Here is a 21,700-nt window from a genome sequence, read left to right on the forward strand (position 1 = left end):
GAGATCCCAGTTGTCATCCTCAACAGCACTGCCCGTGGCCTCTGAAAAGGATTTTAAACTTCTGAATGATTCAGTGTCAGGAAAATAAGCTATCCATAGCCCACCACCCCAAGTAACATCCAGTAATTGTTTCTCTTATGTCTTCTATCACATGGGCAATGACTGGATGACTGAATGATGCTGGGTATTTGGAGAGTCCTGGAACATGGGGAAAAGTCCGGAGGGAAGATTTATCTTTACAGAAAACTTAATTTTCCAAGCTGGTTGTCAGGCAACTGGCAGTGGAAAAGTGGGTGTTTGTAAGGGGACACCCCATTTTGTGCTCTGGGTTGGAGGAGAGGCAGCATCTGGGAGCACTAGTCTTAGCCTCTGCCTTCCAAGCTCAATCCACGATTGTTTTGAAGTTTCCACACTTTCAGTTATGAAAAAGCTCACGCAAAATTCACACATACACAAGTAGAGAAGAGGGAAGAACAGCCCAGCCCCTATGGATCTGCTTTGCCTGTTTTAGAATCCTACACTCATTTTCACGGAAACCCTGGCTTCCTTAACACAGCCTGATGGCTGGGAGAGCCACCCTGCGGCGTGCGTCCGAGTCTGCTCCTCTCGTCTGGGCGCACTGTTCAGTGCAGTGGACAGCATGCTGATCCACTCGTAACTGTTGATGGACATTTGGGGCTGGAGGACAGCTGCTATGAACACTTGGGTGCAAGTGCCCACATTTTCATTTCTCAACAAAACAAGCTCTTGATAAACATCCAGAATATCCTTGCCTGGAACAGGGCCCTGTTCTCTACAGAGGAAACAGGTGTGCTGGCCTCAGAGCTAAAAACATCACCAGTGTCCATGGGTTTCTGATTGAGGAGTCTCAGCAGAGTTGTGTTTTTGAATAAGAAATACATGCGCAATAAAGTAAATTCAAAGGCACCCAAAAAGCATAGACTGAACTCCCACTTCAGTCCCTGTGATGCAGGTCCCCCCGCCCATCCCAGAGGCAACCACCTGCTTCTTCTGTACCCTTCCAGAAAGCTGTATCTGCATGAGAGCAGCTCAGCAGCTACTACTTCTTTCCTCCCTTTATTTCTGGTTCATCCTAGACAGCGCTATGCTCCTTGTTTATCATTACTAATGCTTTTTTTTTTTTTTAAAGATTTTATTTATTTATTTGACAGATAGAAATCACAAGTAGGGAGAGAGGCAGGCAGAGACAGAGAGGAGGAAGCAGGCTTCCTGCCAAGCAGAGAGCCCGATGCGGGGCTCGATCCCAGGACTCTGGGATCATGACCTGAGCGAAAGGCAGAGGCTTTAACCCACTGAGCCACCCAGGCGCCCCATTACTAATGCTTTTTAAAGATCATCCCATACAGTCCCATAGGGGGGCTGTCTCTGGTTCCTAAAAGGTAGGGGTTTTATTTTCAACCAGCTTACCCTAGAGAGATCTCCTAGTTTCATTCAGATCACAGGAGATTTTTTTTTCTTTCTTAAGATTTTATTTATTTATTTGACAGACAGGATCACAAGTAGGCAGAGAGGCAGGCAGAGAAAGAAGGAGAAGCTGGCTCCCTGCTGAGCAGAGAGCCCAATGCAGGGCTCGATCCCAGGACCCTGAGATCATGACCTGAGCCGAAGGCAGAGGCTTTAACCCACTGAGCCACCCAGGCGCCCCTCTCAGGGCTGTGATCTTAAGCCCCATGTTCGATGCAGAGATTACCTAAAAATGAAATCTTAAAAAGTGAAAAACAAGCTCCATAATGAGAATAAGTGTCTGCAAATCCTCGATGGTAAAGCACTTGTGCCCAGAATATGGGAACGACTCACATTCACCAGAAAGCCTGATTTTTTTTTAAATGGGCAAGAGGAGGGCGTGTGGGTGGCTCGGTCGAGTGACTGACTCTTGGTTTTGACTCAGGTCACGATCTCAGGGTCATGAGATCCAGTCCCACGTGTGGCTCTGCGCTCAGTGCAGAGTCTGCTTGGGATTCTCTCCTTCTCACTCCGCCTCTGCCCCTCCCCATGCTTGCATGCGCGCGTGGGCTCTGTCTCTAAAAATAAGTAGATTTTCTTTTAAATGGGCAAGAGATTTTAAGATAGTTCGCCAATGAAGAGCTACAGATGGCCAATAAGCCCATGAAAAAATACTCAACACCATGAGACATGAAGGAAATGCAAAGTAAAAGCATACTGAGACATCGGCACATGCCTGTTCCAATGGCTGAAACGGAGAAGGCTGATGTGTCAGATGTTGGCAGAGATGAGAGGAACCGGGACTGTCATACGGTGCTGGTGGGAAGATAAAGGGGTACCGCCATCCTGGAAAACAGCTTATAGTCTCTTAAAAACTTAAATAGCATCCACTGCGATTGCCCTCCCAGATGCTTCCCCGGGGTGGGGGAGTGGTGAGAGGGAAAGCTAAGTCCTAACAGAGACTTGGGCTCCAGCCTTGGAGGAGCTTCTCTGCAAGAGCCGAGAGCTAGGAGCCAGCCCGAATTGAGGTTGGGGTGTGGTCAGCCAGTGGGGTACCACCCAGCAACAGCGAGGACCGTGCCACCACCCACGGGCGCTACGGCGTGGACACAGCTCGAAATAATTGTGCTGCACAACAGAAGGCCAAAACACCGAGGGGTGAACATGTGCTGCGTCAGTCCAGAACGTGCAGGGCATGCTGTGTAGCACCTGGACCAGACCACAGTCGCCTGGGGTGGGGCGGGGCTGCAGGAGAGGGGAGGGAGAACTTTCGGGGTGGTGGGAGGTCATGGGTTGCACGTGGGTCCGGACTCGTCAAACTACACGCTGTGTGTGCGGTGAACTGTAGGGCAAGCATCTTTCCACCGAGCGGTTGAAAACAGCGATCCCTCGATCCGTCAGGGGCTACAAACACATATCAAATACACAGACCATTCTGCCCTGAGGAGTCCCCAGACAGTGGAAACATGCCCACACGGGTCACAGAGCCCACAGCAGTTCTATTCACAATGGCCTCACCCAAAGTGCCCATCAGTGGTTGAACGGAAAACAGAGTTGAGACCTCAAAGCCTAAAAGGTTTATCTGGTCCTTCAGAGAGAGGGGTTGCTGACCCCTGAACTCCGCACAAATAAATAAATCCCCTCAAAAACTCTGTGCCAGGGCACCTGGGTGGCTCAGTGGGTTGAGCCTCTGCCTTTGGCTCAGGTCATGATCTCAGGGTCCTGGGATCAAGCCTCGCATTGGGCTCTCTGCTCGGCAGGGAGCCTGCTTCTTCCTCTCTCTCTGCCTGCCTCTCTGTCTACTTGTGATTTCTCTCTGTCAAATAAATAAAATCTTTAAAAAACAAAACAGAAAAAAGCTCTGTGGCACGAGAAAAAAGCCAGACTCCGAAGACTGCAGAGATGATTCCACGTACGTGAAGCATCTAGAACAGACGCCAGGTTGGAGACAGAGCGGCTCAGTGGTTGCTGGGCCGGGAACGCAGGCAGGGGTCAGCTGCACTCGGGCTCGGTGACGCTCTCCGGGTGACACAGGTGTCTGAAGACAGCTCTGAAGATTTGCTGACTCCCACCCAACTGTATACCTAGTGGGGGGTGACTGTCACAGTGCCTAAGTAGGTCTCGGTAATGCTGCCAACCCTCAGGGGCTACATCCCACACGTCCCTGTTTTCCTGCACCTGTGCCGGAAGGTTAATGTACCACAGACAGCTGCTGGTTTAACTGAGCAGCGTGGACGACTTTCAAAAAAAATTTTTTTTTAAACATTTTATTTTTATTTGCGTGAGAGAGGGAGAGGGAGAGAGAGCATGAGCCAGGAGGAGGGCCAGAGGGTAAAAAAGGCCTCCCTCTGAGCAGGGAGCCCCACATGGGACTCGACCCCAGGACCCCGGGATCATGACCTGAGCCGAAGGCAGATACTTCACTGACCAAGCCACCCCGACACCCCAAGAATTTAAAAATCTTATGAAGAGGGACATGCTGGTTCTCAGGTGTTTAGCTAACTTTTGTGAGCTGAGGTTCTGTGTCTTTCTCTGAACACACCCACCCGTAGACGCCATGCCGGGTGGCACTGACCCCTGCGATGCTCAGAATGCTTCCTCTCAGAGACATCCAGAAGCTGGAATGCCGTGCCCATCTTTCTCTGGCAGCCAGCCACCGATGCCAGTGTCCAACCACGCCTGCCTTGCGCGTGTGACCTCCAGCCAAGGTCTCGGCCTCTTCCGTTTGGCTCCTGTGACCCTTCGTGGCTGATCCAAAATGGAACATGGGGCTCTTGCTGAACATCAAAGTGTGTGGGGCTCCCCAGTTTAGGGGATCAATCCCCTGGAGGGCTGGCCACCGGGCCCACCACAGATCTGGGCTGAGACCCCATAATCTGCATTCCTTGCAGGTTTCCAGGTGATGCTGAGGAAGGAAACAGCAGAGCATATAGAGGGCAATCAGGGAACTGGTGGGTCCCCCAGGGCACCCTAAGCCTCCACAGCTGCCGTCACTCAGAACGGGCTCATACCCTGTCACATCTCCGGAGGCTTTCCGCAGGGAGAAAGCAGCTGTCACTGCAGGCTGGGGGCGCACCCCCATGAGACTTGGGGGCAGTAACCAAAGTCTGTGGTGCACATTCGGGTCCCACCTTTTGTCCAGGCCTACTGACCCCCACCAAAAGCCAGGCTTTCCGACGGACGCCCTCTTGACAGGGTTTGCAGCCCCTGCCACCTGGTGTCCACAGAGGGCACTGCACCGCGTAGTGGAGGAGCCGGTCCTGCAGCCCGTAATTCCTGAGGCCGGCATCACTGAGAGGTTAAATCTAAGGAAAAATGAGCAACGCTAAAAACGTCAATTAACTACCAAACACATTAAGACAGGTGTACAAGGTAATTATAATAAATATTTTTAATTACATTTTCAAACACTTAAGCATAAATGTTAATATCTGGTTGTTAGAAAATACACACAATATTTACCCCCCTGTGTTAACATAAATATTTGGCTTGTGGAAATAATACCCATTTAAAATGAAATTTTTTTAGGCACTTGGGTGTAGAAAGTGCTAGAGAATAAAGCCCAATTATACTTTACTCCTACTTGTAAGAGAGCAACCAAAATTATATCTGAGTAAGTATTCTATTTTCAACACTGTTTGCATTACTGACAGCAGAAAAAAACATGACCGAATGTATCCATATAACATTTTGAGTTTCAGAATATTTTAAACAGGAAAAATTTGATTGATAAAATGTCAAGTTCCTTTTAGTCTGTTCACTGTGATACTGTTTCAGTAGACACAACCAAAGGAAAGAATAATTTCTTTTTAATAACCTTTGCTTAAAGAAATAGTCTTGGTGGGGTGGGGTTAGGTTAGAAATCCTAACTCAAGAGCGTAGCAGGTGCACGAAGCTTTGAAACAAACAGGCTGTTCGGGCTGCCAGTGTGAGCAGATGCCAGTGAGGTTTAATTTCAAATAACCTATAGATTTTTGGGAGAGCAGTCAATGAACTGTATAAATAACACAGTGAACATTATTTCTGAAATTCCTGGGCTGGAGCTCCGTCTCAGGAAAACCCTGAGCACATTTCTTAGGGAATACATTCTTGCTCTTGGAGTCCTGCTCATGAACGTCTCAGGCTGTCAACAAGCAGGTGTCGCGTCTCGAGGTTTGAAGGCTGCACCCTCCTGTGGTGGGAAGGACAGGAGCTGGGTCTGGCTCCGTGGTCTGGGCTCCGCGCTCACTGGGCCAGCGGCAGGGCCTGCAGGTACCGCAGAAGCTGCTGGCAATGGGCAGGGGAGCGGTGCTTCTCAATGACAGCCTCCGTTTCTCTCACCAGGAGCTCAGGGAACAGAATGCTGCCTGCTTTGAGGACCTCTGTAAAACAGGAACACACCCTCAATATGCCAGGAATCAATAGTAAACCATTGCTGCTTATGGGAATAAGCTTCACAGCCCAGTTAAAACAGCCAGGAACAGAGCAGACTGCAACGCGAGGCAAGTTATCCAGGACTGAGTGGCCGCACGTGACCCAGTGAGGAAGGGTCTGTTCTCTGAGAAGACATGATGATCTCTAATATGGACATACCTGATAACAGAGCACCACACTACACGAGGCCAAATGGACAGGGTTGCAAGGAGAAGCAGGTGAATCCATACTGGCGAGACTTCCCCCCCAATCCCAGTGGACAGACCCACAGGTGGAAGGTCAGCGAGTACACGGCTGACCTCTGCAGCACCATCTGCCAGGAGCCACGACAGAGTTTGCAGAGGTGTCCATCCAACAGCAGCCGAACACACACTCTTCTCCGGCCCCCAGGCCCACTCACCAGGCGGGCCACATTCTGGGCCATGAAAAACACCGTAACAAATTTAGAAAATAGAAGTCCTACAATGTCTGCTCTCAGACCATAATGGAGTTAAACCAGAAATCAACAGGAGATCAACTGGAAAATCCCCACATACTTGGAGAATAAAGAACACATTTCTGAATAACGCAGTAGTCAGAGACAAAATCTTTTGAAAAGAAACTAAAGACCACTTTGAACTGAATGAAAAGGAAAACACACAAAATTCGTGGATTGCAGTGAAAACACTGCTTGGAGGGGAATTTACAGCATCAAATGCATCTGTGAGACAAGAAGATCTAAAAATCAATCCTTTAATTTTCTACCTTAGGAAACTACAGAAAGAAAGACAATTAAATACAAGATGAGCAGAAGAAAAGAATAAGAATTAAGTGGAAATCAGTGAAACTGAGGCAGGAAATCAATAAAGAAAACCAAGAAAACCAAAAGCTGGTCCTTTGAACAAGTTGCAGCCCACAGATACGAGGACCCCAGGAGGTGGGCTGGTCCCGAAAGACACACAGGACAGAGGACCTACATCAGAGAAATGGAATCAAGAATTAACAACCGGGGCACCTGTGTGGCTCAGTGGGTTAAAGCCTCTGCCTTCGGCTCAGGTCAAGATCTCAGTGTCCTGGGATCAAGCCCCTCCTCAGGCTCTCTGCTCAGCAAGAGCTCTCTGTCAAATAAATACAATCTTTAAAAAAAAAAAAAAAAAGAATTAACCTCCCAACACAGAAAGCACCAGCCCCAGATGGGTCCACTGGTAAATTCTACCAAACTTTCAGAAGAAATGATACCAATTCTCTACACTCTTCCAGAAGTTGGAAGCTTCCTAACTCAGTCTACAGAGCCAGGATGACCCCAGTACAACACCAAAGGCATTACAAGAAAATATAAACCACTATCTCTCGTGAACAGAGATGCAAAAACCCTCAACGAAATAGTAGCAAATCGAATCTGACAATGTATAAAAAGAGTTAGGCATGAACACCAAGTGGGATTTATCCTATAGGTATGCAAGGCTAGTCCAGTATTTCAACATCAATTAATGTGGGACACCTGGGTGGCTCAGTCAGTTAAGCGTCTGCCTTTGGCCAGTGTCCTGGGATGGAGCCCCGCATCAGGCTCCCTGCTCTGTGGGGAGGCTGCTTTTCTCTCCCCCACTCCCTCTGCTTGTGTTCCCTCTCTCACTACTGTCAAAGCAATCAATCAATCAATCAATCAATCAATCAATCTTGTTTCTCTCTGTCAAATAAATAAATAAATAAATCTTGAAAAAAAAAAAAGATCAATTAATGTAATCCATTCCATCAACAGGCTGACAAAGAAAATCACGTGATCGGAGCCCCTGGGTGGCTCAGTCGGTTAAGCATCTGTCTTCCTCAGAGCATGATCTCAGCGTTCTGGGATCAAGCCCCACATCAGGCTCCCCCCTCAGTGGGGAGTCTGCTTCTCCCTTTCTCTCTGCTGCTCCCCTTGTGCTTGCTCTCTCTCTCTCTCTCAAATGAATAAAATCTTTAAATAAAGGTAATGTACAAATAAAACAAATAATGCGCAAATAAAACAAAGGTAACATATAAATAAAAGAAAATAAAACATAATAAAATACATGGAGAGAGCCATGTTCATGGATAGGCAGAGTTAATATTGTCACAACGCCAGTTTTCCTCAACTCTATCTGTAGCTTTAAGGCCATCACAATCCCAGCAAGTCATTCTGCAGATACTGACCAACTCAGTCTACAGTCTGTGTGTAGAGACCGAAGCTCCGGAGTGGCCAGTGCAGCCCTGGAGGAAAGGGAGCCGACACAGTCTGACTTACGACTTTCCACAACCCCAGAGAAACGGACAGCGTGGTCTTGTTGGAAGAACAGATAGCTCGGTGGACCAGAAGAGAGAGCTCAGACGCAGACCCACAGTTGATATGGATCCACAGTGGACCCGGGCCCACGGTCCTCTGATCTTTGGTAACAGAGCAGCGGCAACACGAGAGCAAAGGCAGCCTTTTCTGTAAATGGTCTGGAACAAGTGGATATCCAGAGGAAGGAGGGAAGGAAGGAGGGAAGAAAGGAAAGAAGGGAGGGAGGGAGGAAGGATCTAGATGCAGACTTTATATCCTTCACAAAAATGAACTCCACATGGCTCATGGACTGACGTATGAAATTGCAAGAGCTACAGGATCCCGAAGGAAACTCGGGAGAGAACCGGTGACCCCGCATGTGGTGATGATTTTTATTTACTCATGTCATCTGACTGCCACAGACATGGTGGAGCAAGGACATCTAACAATCAGCCTGCTGTGAGTGCGTCCCCCAGTAAGGGACCGTTTACAGCATCAAAGACCCAATAATCCACTTCTTGTCTCTAAATCCGCCGAGTACGGGCTCCGTGGGTCTCCTGTGACCCAGGTCAGTGGGCACATGCAGCAGGACTCGCAGCCATCCTAGGGCACCGGAGTCACTTCTTCCGAGGAGAAGCCACCTTCTTGGGCCTGTTCTACTGACGTGAGTCCCTCCAGGTAACACCGTGGTCAGTACTCGTTCTGCTTCCTTTAGCTGTTTTCGTCGTCACTGAACATCCTGGTCTCTCTCCACTTCCTTTTTAAAACCTGCATTTCATGATGGATTCTTCCTTGATTCAGTGCCAACCAGGTCCTGAAATCCCCATCCCTGTGAATTAACAAGTCCAGGACCTGGTTTTCCCCATCAGCAGCAACAACTTTTGGTTTCTTGAAATTGCCTGCATGTCTGTAAGTTCTCTCGACGAGAACGCCAGAACACATGAACACGCGAGCACAGTGTATGCATACACAGAGTATGCGGGAGACCCTGACCCCACACGACCCGAATACGGCACACGCAAGAGACACGGGAGACCCTGACGCCGGCTGACGCAAACAGGGTGCACGTTAGAGACGCGGGAGACCCTGACGCCGCCTCAAGGAGGAATAGACACCTCGGGCCAACATGGCTGAGAGATGCCAACCCCCTCCCCAGCTTGCATGTCCCCAGAGAAATGGAGATGTAAACAATAGCACACATAGCCACACACCCGTGAGAATGGCCAAAACCCGCAACACCGTCCCCAGCAGGTGCTGGCGAGGACACGGAGCCGCGGGGTACTGGTGGCAATGTGAGAGAGGGCAGCCAGGCTGGAGGATGGATTGGCAGTTCCTTACAAAACTAAGGAGAGAGCAAGGTGTGGGGTCTGCGAGAACCTGGCCGGGTAAGCCAGACCCCCGCCCCCCCCCGCCGCCGCGAACACCTGGTACGGCTGCAGAGTGAAGCCAGCACACTGGGGTGTCCACCTGTTGGCGCCCGGAGAATACCGCCCAAGCTGTCCACACATGCCACACAGTCACGCACTCCTGCCTGCGACGGCCCAGGGTGGCGGCTCTGTGTGCGCAAGGGTCCCTGGGGGTCCTGCAGGACCTTGGGTCTGGGAGTCAAAACTGTGCCCATAACTCCACCAGGCATGGCTCTCTGCTCACTACGGGCAGGGTCCAAGAGCCTCCTGCTGCCACCAACACCCCTTGAGTTCCCTCAAGAATGTTCTCAACAAAGCACTAAAAATTCCTTTATTAGGTCAGTCCTCTGGCACCCAACTTATACCTTAATTCATTAGTTTAGAGTTGTGATTTTTTTATTGACTTGACAATGCCTGCCTTTAAACTGAAGCGTTTGGCTCATTAACATGCCACGAGATTACAACCGAGGCTGGATTTGGTCTGTTTCCTGTTTGTCCCTGTTTCTGTATTCTTCCTGTCCTTGTTCCTTGACTACTTTTGGGTTACTGGCATATTTTTTACACTTCCGCTCCAAGATCTCGTAATCGGAATCTTACTTACATGCCTCTGCAGGACACTTCCTGTGGCTGCTGTGGGGACACTGAAGCCATGCTCCCTGGGGCTCACTGGACCCACTTCTGAGCATCATGTGCGCTGATGGGGGGGGGCAGAGCAGGGGGTGTGTGGGGGCCAGCATGCCGCATGCCCCGCTAAGAATGACCAACTGACAAACAACAGGACAGAGTCAGCCTGGGCACACTTGGGCCCCCAGCAGGACACCTGCTCAGAAATCAGTAGAGAGACAGCATTTGCGGCTTTCCAGCAGAAACGGCAGGCACAGGGAACCTGCTTCTGCCCCCGTGAGCCCGACGGCTGCCACAAGCTTTTCTTCCCGAGACCGTTCAGAGCTCTGCACTCATCAATGAGACTTCTAGACATGGGTGACGTGCAGATGGACCATCAGGTGTGAACGTCGTTGGGGTCCCCACTATGGGCACCCGCCTGGCCAGTGCACGGCAGTAGCCAAGCACGCCCACAGGGACCTGCAATGGTGCCTCTCTCTTCCAGCTGCGCACCTGCTTGAGGCTGGATTTCCTCCACCTGCCTCACCAGTGCCACACATCATGGCCACTGCCCACGCTGTGAACACCTAGCTGCTTTCACCGAGAGCCACAAAGTGAAACAACACCATTCTTCCAGCCTGTTACTTCGTTTTGGAAAATATATCTTCCAAAGCCACATCTCATTTATGTTAACACACAGTGGTCTTACTGTTACTCTTTTTTTTTTAAAAAAAAATTTTTTTTTTTTAAAGATTTTATTATTTATTTGACAGACAGAAATCACAAGTAGGCAGAGGCAGGTAGAGAGAGAGAGGGGAGAAAGCAGGCTCCCTGCTGAGCAGAGAACCCCATGTGGGGCTCGATCCCAGGACCCTGGGATCATGACCTGAGCCGAAGGCAGAGGCTTTAACCCACTGAGCCACCCAGGCGCCCCCTTACTGTTACTCTAAACAAATTAACAAATATTTAAGATTTTTTCTCAACTTTAACTTTTTACTTTTTCTTTTTTTTTTTTTTTTTAAGATTTTATTTATTTATTTGACAGACAGAGATCACAAGTAGGCAGAGAGGCAGGCAGAGAGAGAAGGGGAAGCAGGCTCCCTGCGGAGCAGAGAGCCCGATGTGGGGCTCGATCCCAGGACCCTGGGAATCATGACCTGAGCCGAAGGCAGAGGCTTTAACCCACTGAGCCACCCAGGTGCCCCTTTTTCTTTTTTTTTTTTTTTAAGATTTTATTTGCTTCTGAGAAAGAGTGCATGAGTGAGGTAAGCACTGAATGGAGGGAGGGTCAGAGGGAGAAGCAGGCTCCCTGCTGAGCAGGACTCAATCCTGGGACCGAGATCATGACCTGAGCCAGAAGCAGACACTTAACCGACTTAGCACCCCAGGTACCTCCCAACTTTACTTTCTATCATGGCCAACATTACAGGCTATAACCCCCACAAAGACAAAGCCCTTGGGTCAGCACTGATGTGAGTCCAAAGAGACCCCAAGGCCGTGGACCTGCTACCCCGTGCTCAAAAGGCCAGGCCTCCGTGCTCCAGACAGGTCTCAGAACCAAGCGCCTGTCAAGCCACACCTACCTAACACCGCGTCCTGGACAGCGGCCTCTGGGTCATCGAGGTACACGAGGAGCTCTCTGTACAGGAACTGGATGTTGCTTTGGTAGTGCGCCTTCCCCTCGTCATTTGGGACACACGCCAGCCACGTGACCAAGGCGGAGGTGGCTGCCAGTCTCACTTCATGGGAAACGTCATCCAGACGCTTCAGGAGCTCTGGAGGGAGGGCAGGACAGGACAGTGAGACAGGGACGGGAGCAGGCACCCGATCCCACATAAGGGGGCACTCACCCTCAGGCCCCAGGAAACCCACATCCTGTGGGGATCCTGGTGTTCACACACAAGGAACTGGAGCAGCTCCCAGTGTCCTGGGACCCCTTGACCGCACTTGGCCAAGAGGAGGACGCAAGGAGTGCCTGGTCCTGCGCGTGCTGTGCATGTGCGCAGACCTGGGCTGCTCTACCCTGTATCCTCACCCGCGAGGCAGCCCCACGCCCTCTGTGGCTCCAAAATGCTCAGAGTCTCTCACCACGGGCATCACACACACAGCTGGATGCCCCGTCTCCTTGATGCACAGACACCCCCCTCCCCCAAACTGCAGGCTTGGGGACAGCGCTCAGGGCCTGGTGACATGACAGTTGACACCTGCATCAGGCTTGTTTCTGCTGAGCTCTGGGGCCGGACCACTCGGCCGCTGAAAACAGTAATCATCAGCCATCACAGGCAGTGGCTCACTCAGGAAAAGCTGGCTCGTGTAGGGCCTGTGCTGGGCACATGCATCCGAGTCTTGGGAGGTCTCAGAGAAGGCAGCTCGGGACACCCACCCTCTGCGGCCAAGAGGCCATACTTCTGCCAATACACCACTCCCGGGAGCACGAAGCTAGAGCTGCTTGTAAGGGAGCCCACCGAGGAAATCCTCCTGGACTTAAAGTAACCCCAAACTCCTCCAAATGAGCCATCTTTTCACTGGGTTTTGTTTTAAAAAGTGAGCAAAAGCCCAACAAGTGTGGACAGTCCACAAACCACGCTGGCTGGATGTGTTCACAGATGGGAGTCTGGAGGTCGTTGTCGTTGCAACGGAAATAAATACAAAACCAAAAACAAACTCGCAAGAACGTGTGGGAAAGGTGACTTTGACTCTGGGTTTCGTCAAGATGCAGAGCCTGCCATTCCAGAACATTCTGAGCCACCACCTCTTCCAATGCTGGCCGTCCATCCGTCCCTCATTCCGGAGCTCTGCTGCACAGCCTGAGCCTCCCCCGCAGACGCGCATCTTCCTCTCCCGGCGTCCGCTCTCTACCATGTTCAGTCTCGTGCACCCAGCAGCCCCCTGGCTGAATCTCATTTCCAGGAATTCTTATAACCACCTCTTAGAATCACTACATGCCAAGGCTCAGGGAAGGACAGGGGCTGAGGCTCCACTGTGTGCCCGCGGCCGGCGGTAGGAGTGCGGGTGTGTCCAGACACTACAGCCAGCGCCAACACCGCTCCTCTGCGTCCACAGGGGCCCTCCCCGGAGTCTCTGCATGGCATTCAAGAAGGTCTCCTGGGCTCTTTCTCGGGCACATCTTGGTTCCCATTGGCATTTCTGTTTGAACTTGGAGGTGGGTTCCAGAATTCACATCTCCCCTCCAGCAATGAGGGTACCTGCTGTCCTTCCCCATGCTGGGTTTCCCGGGTGTTTTAGGATCCTCTGCGTCCGCTGCTCTGCTCCTGCATCTGACCGGCGCCTGGTACTTGGGTGCCACAGAAGGGCAGAGACACAGGACTTCAGGCACGAACGGGTGCCCACCCTTCACTGCAGGACCCCTGGTAGGCGGTGGGACTGCACCCCTAATTCCTGGGCACAGGCCGCCCCTGGACTATGCTATCTACCCACAGATGGTTCATCCGTCACAGCCATGCGGGGACTCAGCACCAACCTGACCGAGAGTCAAAGGAGCAGTTTCTAGCTTCCCTACAAAAGAACAGAAAGAAAAAGGTCCTACCAGGGTAAACCTTGATGAACTTCTCTGGATCAGCCACACCGCCGGAGGTTTTTAGAAATCTGTTAATGATCTGGCATGAAATCAATCGTGTCCTCTGAGAGTCCTCCTCCAGGGTGGTTAAAACGTCCGGCATGAGCGTCTCCTGCACTTCCCGCATCTGCAATGAGAGGATATGAGGCACTGGGGCCTCAGCCCAGCAAGGACGCTGCCAGGGATATGCCGTGTGCATCTTGCCTATCAGGCGAGGAGCCTGGCTCTCCTACAAACAGAAAGTAATCTGGAATACTATCTGGAAATTTTACATAAGAAAACCTGAACCTTGGGATGCCTGGGTGGCTCAGTCGTTAAGCATCTGCCTTCGGCGCGGGTTATGATCCCAGGGTCCTGGGATTGAGTCCCACATCGGGCTCCTTGCTCAGAGGGGAGCGTGCTTCTCCCTCTGCCTCTGCCTGCTTGCACGCTTTCTCTCTTTCTCACAAATATGTAAATAAAATCTTTTAAAAAAGAAAAAAAAAAACCCTGAAACCTGATTTTAAAACCTCCATGACTTGGACGATTATGTTTAACTTGGTAAGTGGAAAAATCCATTGTTCACAGTCTTGGAGACACAAATGCTACCTACTCTCTGCTACTGTCTATTGCGTCCAACCAAATTTGGGTGATGCTGTAACTCAGATCAGGGCGGCGCGTAGCAGGAAGGGGAGCTCACACACTAGGCAAGGCCCTGGCCATGCGTACGCAGATGTGGGGCTGAGCACAGTGACAGCAAGCAGGCCCTGCTTCCCTGACAGTCCACAGAAAGTCCAAGATCTGCCCAACTCAGGTAGGTTCCTGTGGTTATGCTCTCTGCTCTGCAAAGAGTAACATTTAGTATATAACCCAAGAAAACCCCTGATGATTGAAACATAAGCTGTTGCTTTCGGGTCAAACTCGCCCATGGACCCATGTTCGCCCCCACCCAGTGGCTGCAGAACGTGGGGTCTGGCAGCTGTGTGCGTGTCCCCCACACCCTGCTGGGGCAGGTGCCCTTGGGAGCCCCACCTGCTTCTCCGACAGGATGTCACTGCTGATGAGTGCCCAGAGGCAGGACACAGCTGCCGTGCGGATGGCTGCTGCAGTCTTCCCTGCATGCCACTGCAGACTGGGGACCAAGATGTCTTTCGTCAAGGTGTCGAGGTAGTGGTGAAACTGCCTGGGGTGTTAAGGGAGCGAAGAGGAGAGAGCCAGGGTGAGGGGAAGCCAGAAGCGGAGGGCCACGGCTTCCCTGGGGGCAGGGGCCCTGCAGGGGAGGGGTGGCCTCCCAGGGCTCCTGCTGGCCTCTGCTGGGTCCAGTGCAGGTTCTGAGCCTCCAGGGTGATGCCCCCCCGCCCGCTGCAGGGGCTTTGCCTATCTCTCCTGCCTCTGAAAGAGGAGGAGTGTGCTGACCAGGCCAGCAAAGTCACTTGCGTGTGTGGCCCTAACCATCCCCTGTGGGCACACGTCCCTCCATCCCAGTGAGGGGCACCACGGGTCTGAGCCCAGGGCTTGAACGCCATAGCTCGCAGAGATGTGGAGGCTCCTGCCAGCTGTCAGGACGTGTCATCTCAACGGTCAACTCCCACGTCCTGGTCGGCTGGTCTGGCTGGGGGCCATAGAGCCCCACAAAGAGAACTCACTGAAGCCGCGCTGAGGACACCTGAGCACCCTCACAAGTCCCACTGCGCCACCACTGTCATGGCGAAACACATTTGGTTCAACAAAGAATCTGTCAACCTATTTCTGAGCATATTCTGAAGCACGTTTCAGAGGCAGCTCATGTCCCAGATACCAGCTGCTCTGGGAGACTGATGAGGGGACGCCTGCAGGGCGAGGCCGGGCTGCTCCCTGCGTCCTGCCCACTGTTCCTCTGGTCCCACTGTCCCTCTGGTTCATCCGATGGGGCCTCCACCCTCGCTGAACTTCCCCTCTGTGGAAGGCTGCACCTGCTGACTTCCAGCAGGGGGCACCGCAGAACCAGTGATGCAGGAGAGTGATGATGGTTCTGGACGATTCTCTCTGACACACACACACACACACACAGGTTAGGTTTCCAATGTGCTTTAACTTCCATGCAAAGAGCTGCTGTTCCTTGCAAAGTGATTCACAAGAGGTCTCCTTAGAAAGACCTAACACTGACAGTTGTCCTCCTGGACCCCGACAGGTGTCCAGGTCAAGTGGCTGGAAGAGCAGAGGCTGAGCACTGGTCAGACTGCGCTCGGCCATGGGAAGACAGGCAGGCCCCACGCGTGGCTGGGGTTAGTCAGAACCCGTGCTGGAAGCAGGGACACATTGTGGAGGAAGACCTGGCACCCAACTTTTTGGAATGGGGCCTCCTGGCATGGCAAGACGCACATGGGTTGGCAGGTGGGTCCCCGCTGGAACGAGGATGCGTCCCAGGAGACCATGGGCACACTGGTCTGTGACCCCAGCCACCTTTGACCTCCTACCACCACCCCTTCAACCTACCATCACCATCACCCCTTCCCCAGTCCTCAGTCAGCCTTGAGGAGCCAGCGAAGCCGGCTAGGTGGTGGCCAGGAAGGCCTGTCACACGTCCATAGACGCTCTGGAGAGTGAAGGCCATGTGCTGGGGGCTGGCACCCAGGGCCCATGCTCAGAGGTGCTCTGTGGGAGGACCAGCCCCATCCATGGAGGGCCCCACAAAACACCTCCTCACAGCAAGAAGCCACGTCCTGTCACCGTCAGATACTCGTGACACTGAGGACCCGGGGAAGCCCTCCCAGCACCTGCCCTCTGCCACCTCTGAGCGGGGCCTGTGGGGTGCATGCAGGCAGCAGAGGGTCAGCAAGGCACCCCCAGGGCTCCTGCTGCCTGGGGGCTGTCCCTCACAAGGATGCAGGGGAGCACAGGCTCCAAGGAGCCCACCAACCCGTGCCCATGCTCCCTCCAGCTCAGCCACATGGAGCCCTGCTCAGGGCAGCACTCCGTTTTTATGGCCCCTGCAGGCTCAGAGTTTGTACCGATAAGCAGGACATGGAATTCCCTGCAATTCGAAGGGCCAGGAGAGCCCACAGCAAGCATCCTGGTGTGCTAGTGGCGTGGTGGGAGCTGCTCCTGACGGACATGCTCCTTCCGAGGGGACAGGGTCCCCGCATGCCTCAGCGCCCAGCCCCCAGCACCCAACTCTGCTCTGGACAGGCCTCTGTGCTGCTGCAGATTCAGGTGGGCCCCTCCCTCCTGCCAGCGTCCCTGCTGTCCCCTCCCTCCCTGCAGAGCATCATGCTGGGGGCTCTTCACGTGGTTGTGTGGACAGAAGTTTCTTCCAACACTTTAACCACCAACGGGGAGTCAGTCCACTCTGTTAGGTTAGAAAGACTTTTAAAACTGGAACACCTAATATATAAACCATTAAGTTAATGTTCCCTAAAACCTCTTCATTTGCTGGAATTTTAATGGCTGCACAAAAATGACTTTGACTTTGCGTCTATGCAGGTGGGCGCTCACTGCCGGAGCCGTCTGTTTACCCAGGGAGGGCGGTCGGCGCCACAGCCCGGGGGTGATCCCCACTTCCGTCGAAGAGTGTCCTGCAGAGGCCAGAGGCTGGGAAAACCTACCCCTGGGAGTTGACGGTCTGCTGGGCGCTCAGCAGCACCTGCGACAGGGAGGAGAAGAGCCTGAGGCGCATCTGGGGGTCTCTGGCTGGCTGGAGGCAGCTCTGGAGGGCGGGCACAAGCTGGGGTAGCACTCCTCCCAGGGCTGGGCCTGGAAAACACACACACACCCAGTCCCCGCTGTTCCTGCTCACAGAGGGGGACATGGCCTGTGGCGGCCAGGCTGGCGGGTCCCTCCACAGGACGCAGACTCCGGGAAGGGGCCACAGCCTGTCCCATCACCTTCCCATCCTTCTGGATTGTGGGTGTCACTGTAAAAGAAAACATTTAATTCCCAAACCATGCAAATCATTCAATATGGAAACTTTCTATTTCCTTCTTTTTTCCAGGTTTTAAAAAAAATTCAAGTCAAGTAATATTTTAAACATCAACCAAAATAAATTATTCAGAACACGTAAGGTGTTTAATATTTGTCCCTACACTTGGCAGCCGCTGCTCTTCTTCAGCCTGCTGCTGGGTGGGCACGGGTGCAGGTCCCCTGAGCTAGCGGGGGCTGCAGACACACGGAGTGACCCTCACTATCTGGAATCGCACTGAGTCGTGATTGGAATAAACAGTCCCTGGGGTGAGACACGCACTCTGACTGCAGGGACACGGGTCATGAGAGCACAGTGCACCCCCCCATGCCCAGGCAGGCCCTCACAGCATTCCACAACCAACAGGGCCGCTCCAGGCCACCCTGCTCATTCTGCAACAAGCCCGAGAATAAGCAAAGCAAGTGGAATCCCCCCAGATGCTCTGACTCTGACCAGGCGTCAAAGATGCGAGACAGAAAAGCAAAGGGTGCCTGGGGGCTCCGTCAGTGATGCAGCTGCCTTCGGCTCAGGTCATGATCCCAGGGTTCTGGGACTGAGCCCCACATGGGGCTCCCTGCTCGGTGGGGAGCCTGCTTCTTCCTCTGCCTCTGCTGCTCCCCCTGCTGGTGCTCTCCTTCTCTCTGGATCAAATAAATACATAAAATCTTTAAAAAAAAAAAAAAAAAAAAAAGAAGAGGATGGAAAAGCAAGGCCCTTGATTAACCTGAGGCCAGGTGTGGGTTTCAGGGAAGAAAGAGAAACAAGACCAGACGGGACATCATGGCTCAGGAACAGGACACCTGCAGCACAGATAAGCGCCCCGTGTTTGCTCTCACACCCTGCGGTGTTATCTCCCTTTGACATGCACCGAAGGCCAAGGTCCAGGACTCTCACTGACTCTCATCAGGAGAGTGTAGTCATTCAGGAGTAGTTACCATCTCCCACTCTGTCACACGACACAGAGAAAATGCAGCAGTAAGAGGACAGAGGAAGTTTCAGGGAGCATCTTCCCACCCCTCCTGTAAACACACTTCCAGCTCATGCCTGGTCCCGCCCTAACCAGTTAAGCATTTTTAACACATCAAGCCCGTTAGATGCTCTCCGAAAAATAAGGAGAAAAAACCCATCCAAACCGCAGGGCATTTGTCTACACTAACGGGAAGGAAAGCTGGGCCGATCTGAGCTCCAGGAGGAAGACCTCCAGGACTGCTTCCGCCTGGAGAGCCTCAGAGCAACCCGCCCCCGCCCCCCCAACCCCCAACTCACGTGTCCTGGGTGTGCTGGCACCACCAGGGTCATGGGGCACCTAGAAACCAACCCCTCCAGAACACACAGGATACATTCAAACCAAGGGCGCGAAAACACTATATTCGCGCTCTGAGAAAACACTTGGTTCATTGAAGGGAAAGTGCAGCGTGGCCGCTACACCCCTGCCTGACTCCTACCACTGCACCCCTGCACATGGCCCAGCTTTTCCTGATCAGCCCCAATGGCGCACTGGCTTGCAGCCTCCGGCCGCTTTCTGAATTGCAGAGGAAAGCTGCCGATCAGGGTCTGACAGTAATTTTTGTTGTTTTTTTCAAGAATCATCTTTTAAAATAAAGTAAGTCCAGTGAAACCTTCACCGTGGGTCCAAGAGAGGAATCTCTATATGGCAGGGAGGAGGCATGCGTGTGAGCATAAGCTCTGCCCAAGGGAATGTTCTTCCACGGTCCTGCGGCTGGGCGGGGCAGGCCTAGAGGTCCACACAGAACCCCCGTTTGCTGCACTACGTGCAATAATGCTGAGGCGTATCTGGAGAACGTGGGCCACACAGAAGGCCTGAGAAATCACACCTTCGAGGTTTAACACCAAAACCAAACGCATGGCAGACTCTGAAGAGCCACATTCACAGTCTTCAAAAACAATGCTCTTGGCGTTTTTAAAATGAAGGTTTTGGTGTGCACAGTGCTGGCTCCCATGGGCAGACGAGACTGCTTCTCCCTCGTACCCTGAAGCAGCCTGGGCGTGGCGGGGACTCACCTGCGTGCGTGAGCACCACATTGAACTGCAGGAGCTCCACGGAATGGACAGTCCAGTCCTGCTGCGAAGTCGCCAGCCGCTCCAGGAGGGGACCCGCATGCTCTCGGTAGAGGTCCTGGCTGCCGTCTACTCCCTGCACCGCGGCCAGCGTGTCCATGGTCTCCTGAACCTGCACGTGTGAGTCACAGGCTGGGAAACCCTGCTCCTGAGGCTCAAACGCCCCCATGGAGACCCATCCTCATCACCGGAGAACGAGAGCCACGCAGGCCAACCACGAACACTCCACCAAGCACCGCAGGCACCCCCCCGACAGCCACTACGCTCACCGCGCCAATGCCGTCAAATAACGGGGACAGACGTGCATTTATGAGAGATCCAGCCACTGTGCCCCCATCCTGCACAGTGCCAGGAGGGTCAGAGCAGACACAGTATGCTGGCCCGAGATCACTCTGAGACCTGTCTTCCTGTGGAGACAACTGTCCCCTGGGGGAACAGAAGTGGAGGGCACAGGAGACAGGTCAGGAGCCACCTCACAGTCTGCAACCTGACAGCTGGCTGGTGTCCTTCCCTTGGGTCCCGGGTGTGCAGATCAGGCTCTGCTTGTGGCCCTGTAGTGACAAGGGGCCTGCTACAATATGTGCTCTTTGGAAAGGTTGTTTTTGAAGAAAGAAAACAAAGTTCAGAGGCCCCAGAAAGGAGAGGGAAGGCAGAGGACCTCCTGGATACAAGGTCCCATGACATGCCCAGGCGCTTCTCCACCACGCAGGCCGGCTCCCAGAGAGAGATCTGCCTGTGGCTGGAGAGTGCGAGCTGGAGGGAAAACCATACTCTCCTGGAGAGGTGGCAAGACACTGGGCTCCGGATGGTCCCAGAGCCTGAGGGGACCTGGATAGTAGACTTTTCAGAGCTCAGACCCAGAGCTGAGGGAACAGAAGTAATTCTGTAAAGCTGGCCTGTGATTAGACTGGAAATCACGATACTATCTTCCCTTCTCCGAAGATGTCAGTCACGCACGTGTCTAAACACAGACTAGAGGTGAGGACGGGCTCCCGTCCTGTCTGCATGCCAGCAGCCGTTGTCCCTCTGAGACACGACAATAAGCGGGCAGCTGGGAGTTTTCCAGAAACCGGGGCACCCCTCAAGCCATCTGAGGAGGGACTCATCCCATATGTCCCCCATATTCCTTCACCTTGCTCGTTGGCTGAGTCAGGCGAGCCCGAGGCTTTGGACTCCAGAACAGAAGGATTTCGGGACAGAGGTCCCATCTGCTCAGACAGGAGCACCTCCCTGAGTATGAGCTCCAACACCCGCACAACTCACCTTGTCGCTGAGGCCCGTGGCAGCCGAGAAGGCCAGGACGGTCACCAGCACCTCCACAAGCTGCAGGCTGCACCCCCTGCAGTCCTCCCGACACACGGAAACCAACGTCTGCACGCAGAGTAGCACGCGCTCCCCGTAAAGACGCTGTCAAGAGGGCAGGGAACACCGTGAGCCAGCTCTCCCCCCACACACGCCCCCCGCAAACCCCCTTCCCACCCCAGAGGCCCCCTGCCACCCTTCCTGACTCTCTGCACACCTCTGTCCAGGTCCTGCTGCCCTTGGCCCCAAGGCTGCCGTATTCCCTTCCCCTATTCAGCCCCCAGCATCCCTCCCCAGGTCCAGCCTCCCCCCACCCCCTGGGCCCCAGTGGTCGCTTCTCTTACCTGGCCCTCCTTTCCCCCCACCCCGAGTCCAGCTTCCCCCTACCCCCCCGCCCCAGGGCCTCCCTGTTCCCTTCCCCTACTCTACTCTCCTGTCTGCCCCCCTGCCCCTGGTTCAGCCTCCCCACCTCCATGCCAGGGCACCCCTGCTCCCTTCTTCTACCCTGCGCCCCGCCGCCCGCAGTCCAGCCTCCTCCCCACTCCCACACCAGGGACTCCCTACTCCCTTCCCCCTTGCTCCCTCCCATCCTGCTGCCCCCTGCCTCAGGGCCCACACCAACAGGACACAGCACACTAGGGCCACAGATTGAAACACATGATCACAGGAGTGCCTTCTTT

The 21,700-nt window shown here is 53.2% G+C and overlaps 1 protein-coding gene and 1 pseudogene across 1 annotated transcript in view; both read right to left on the reverse strand.

Moving 5' to 3' along the window:
• Positions 1–4,830: 4,830 nt before the first annotated feature.
• The window catches only part of DNAAF5 (dynein axonemal assembly factor 5), a 43,737-nt gene continuing 26,867 nt past the window's right edge, over positions 4,831–21,700 (reverse strand). The window contains exons 7-13 of the mRNA XM_045993452.1: positions 20,982–21,125; positions 19,662–19,830; positions 17,287–17,434; positions 14,735–14,885; positions 13,694–13,850; positions 11,730–11,921; positions 4,831–5,825 (exon numbers count right to left, since the gene is read on the reverse strand). Coding sequence (XP_045849408.1) covers positions 5,689–5,825; positions 11,730–11,921; positions 13,694–13,850; positions 14,735–14,885; positions 17,287–17,434; positions 19,662–19,830; positions 20,982–21,125 — 1,098 coding nt within the window. The 3' untranslated portion in view covers positions 4,831–5,688. The remainder of the gene's footprint in view (positions 5,826–11,729; positions 11,922–13,693; positions 13,851–14,734; positions 14,886–17,286; positions 17,435–19,661; positions 19,831–20,981; positions 21,126–21,700) is intronic.
• LOC123933817 lies at positions 7,939–9,741 on the reverse strand (annotated as a pseudogene).

Source organism: Meles meles, chromosome 21 (genome assembly GCF_922984935.1).
Source record: "Meles meles chromosome 21, mMelMel3.1 paternal haplotype, whole genome shotgun sequence".
NCBI classification, from domain to species: Eukaryota; Metazoa; Chordata; class Mammalia; order Carnivora; family Mustelidae; genus Meles; species Meles meles.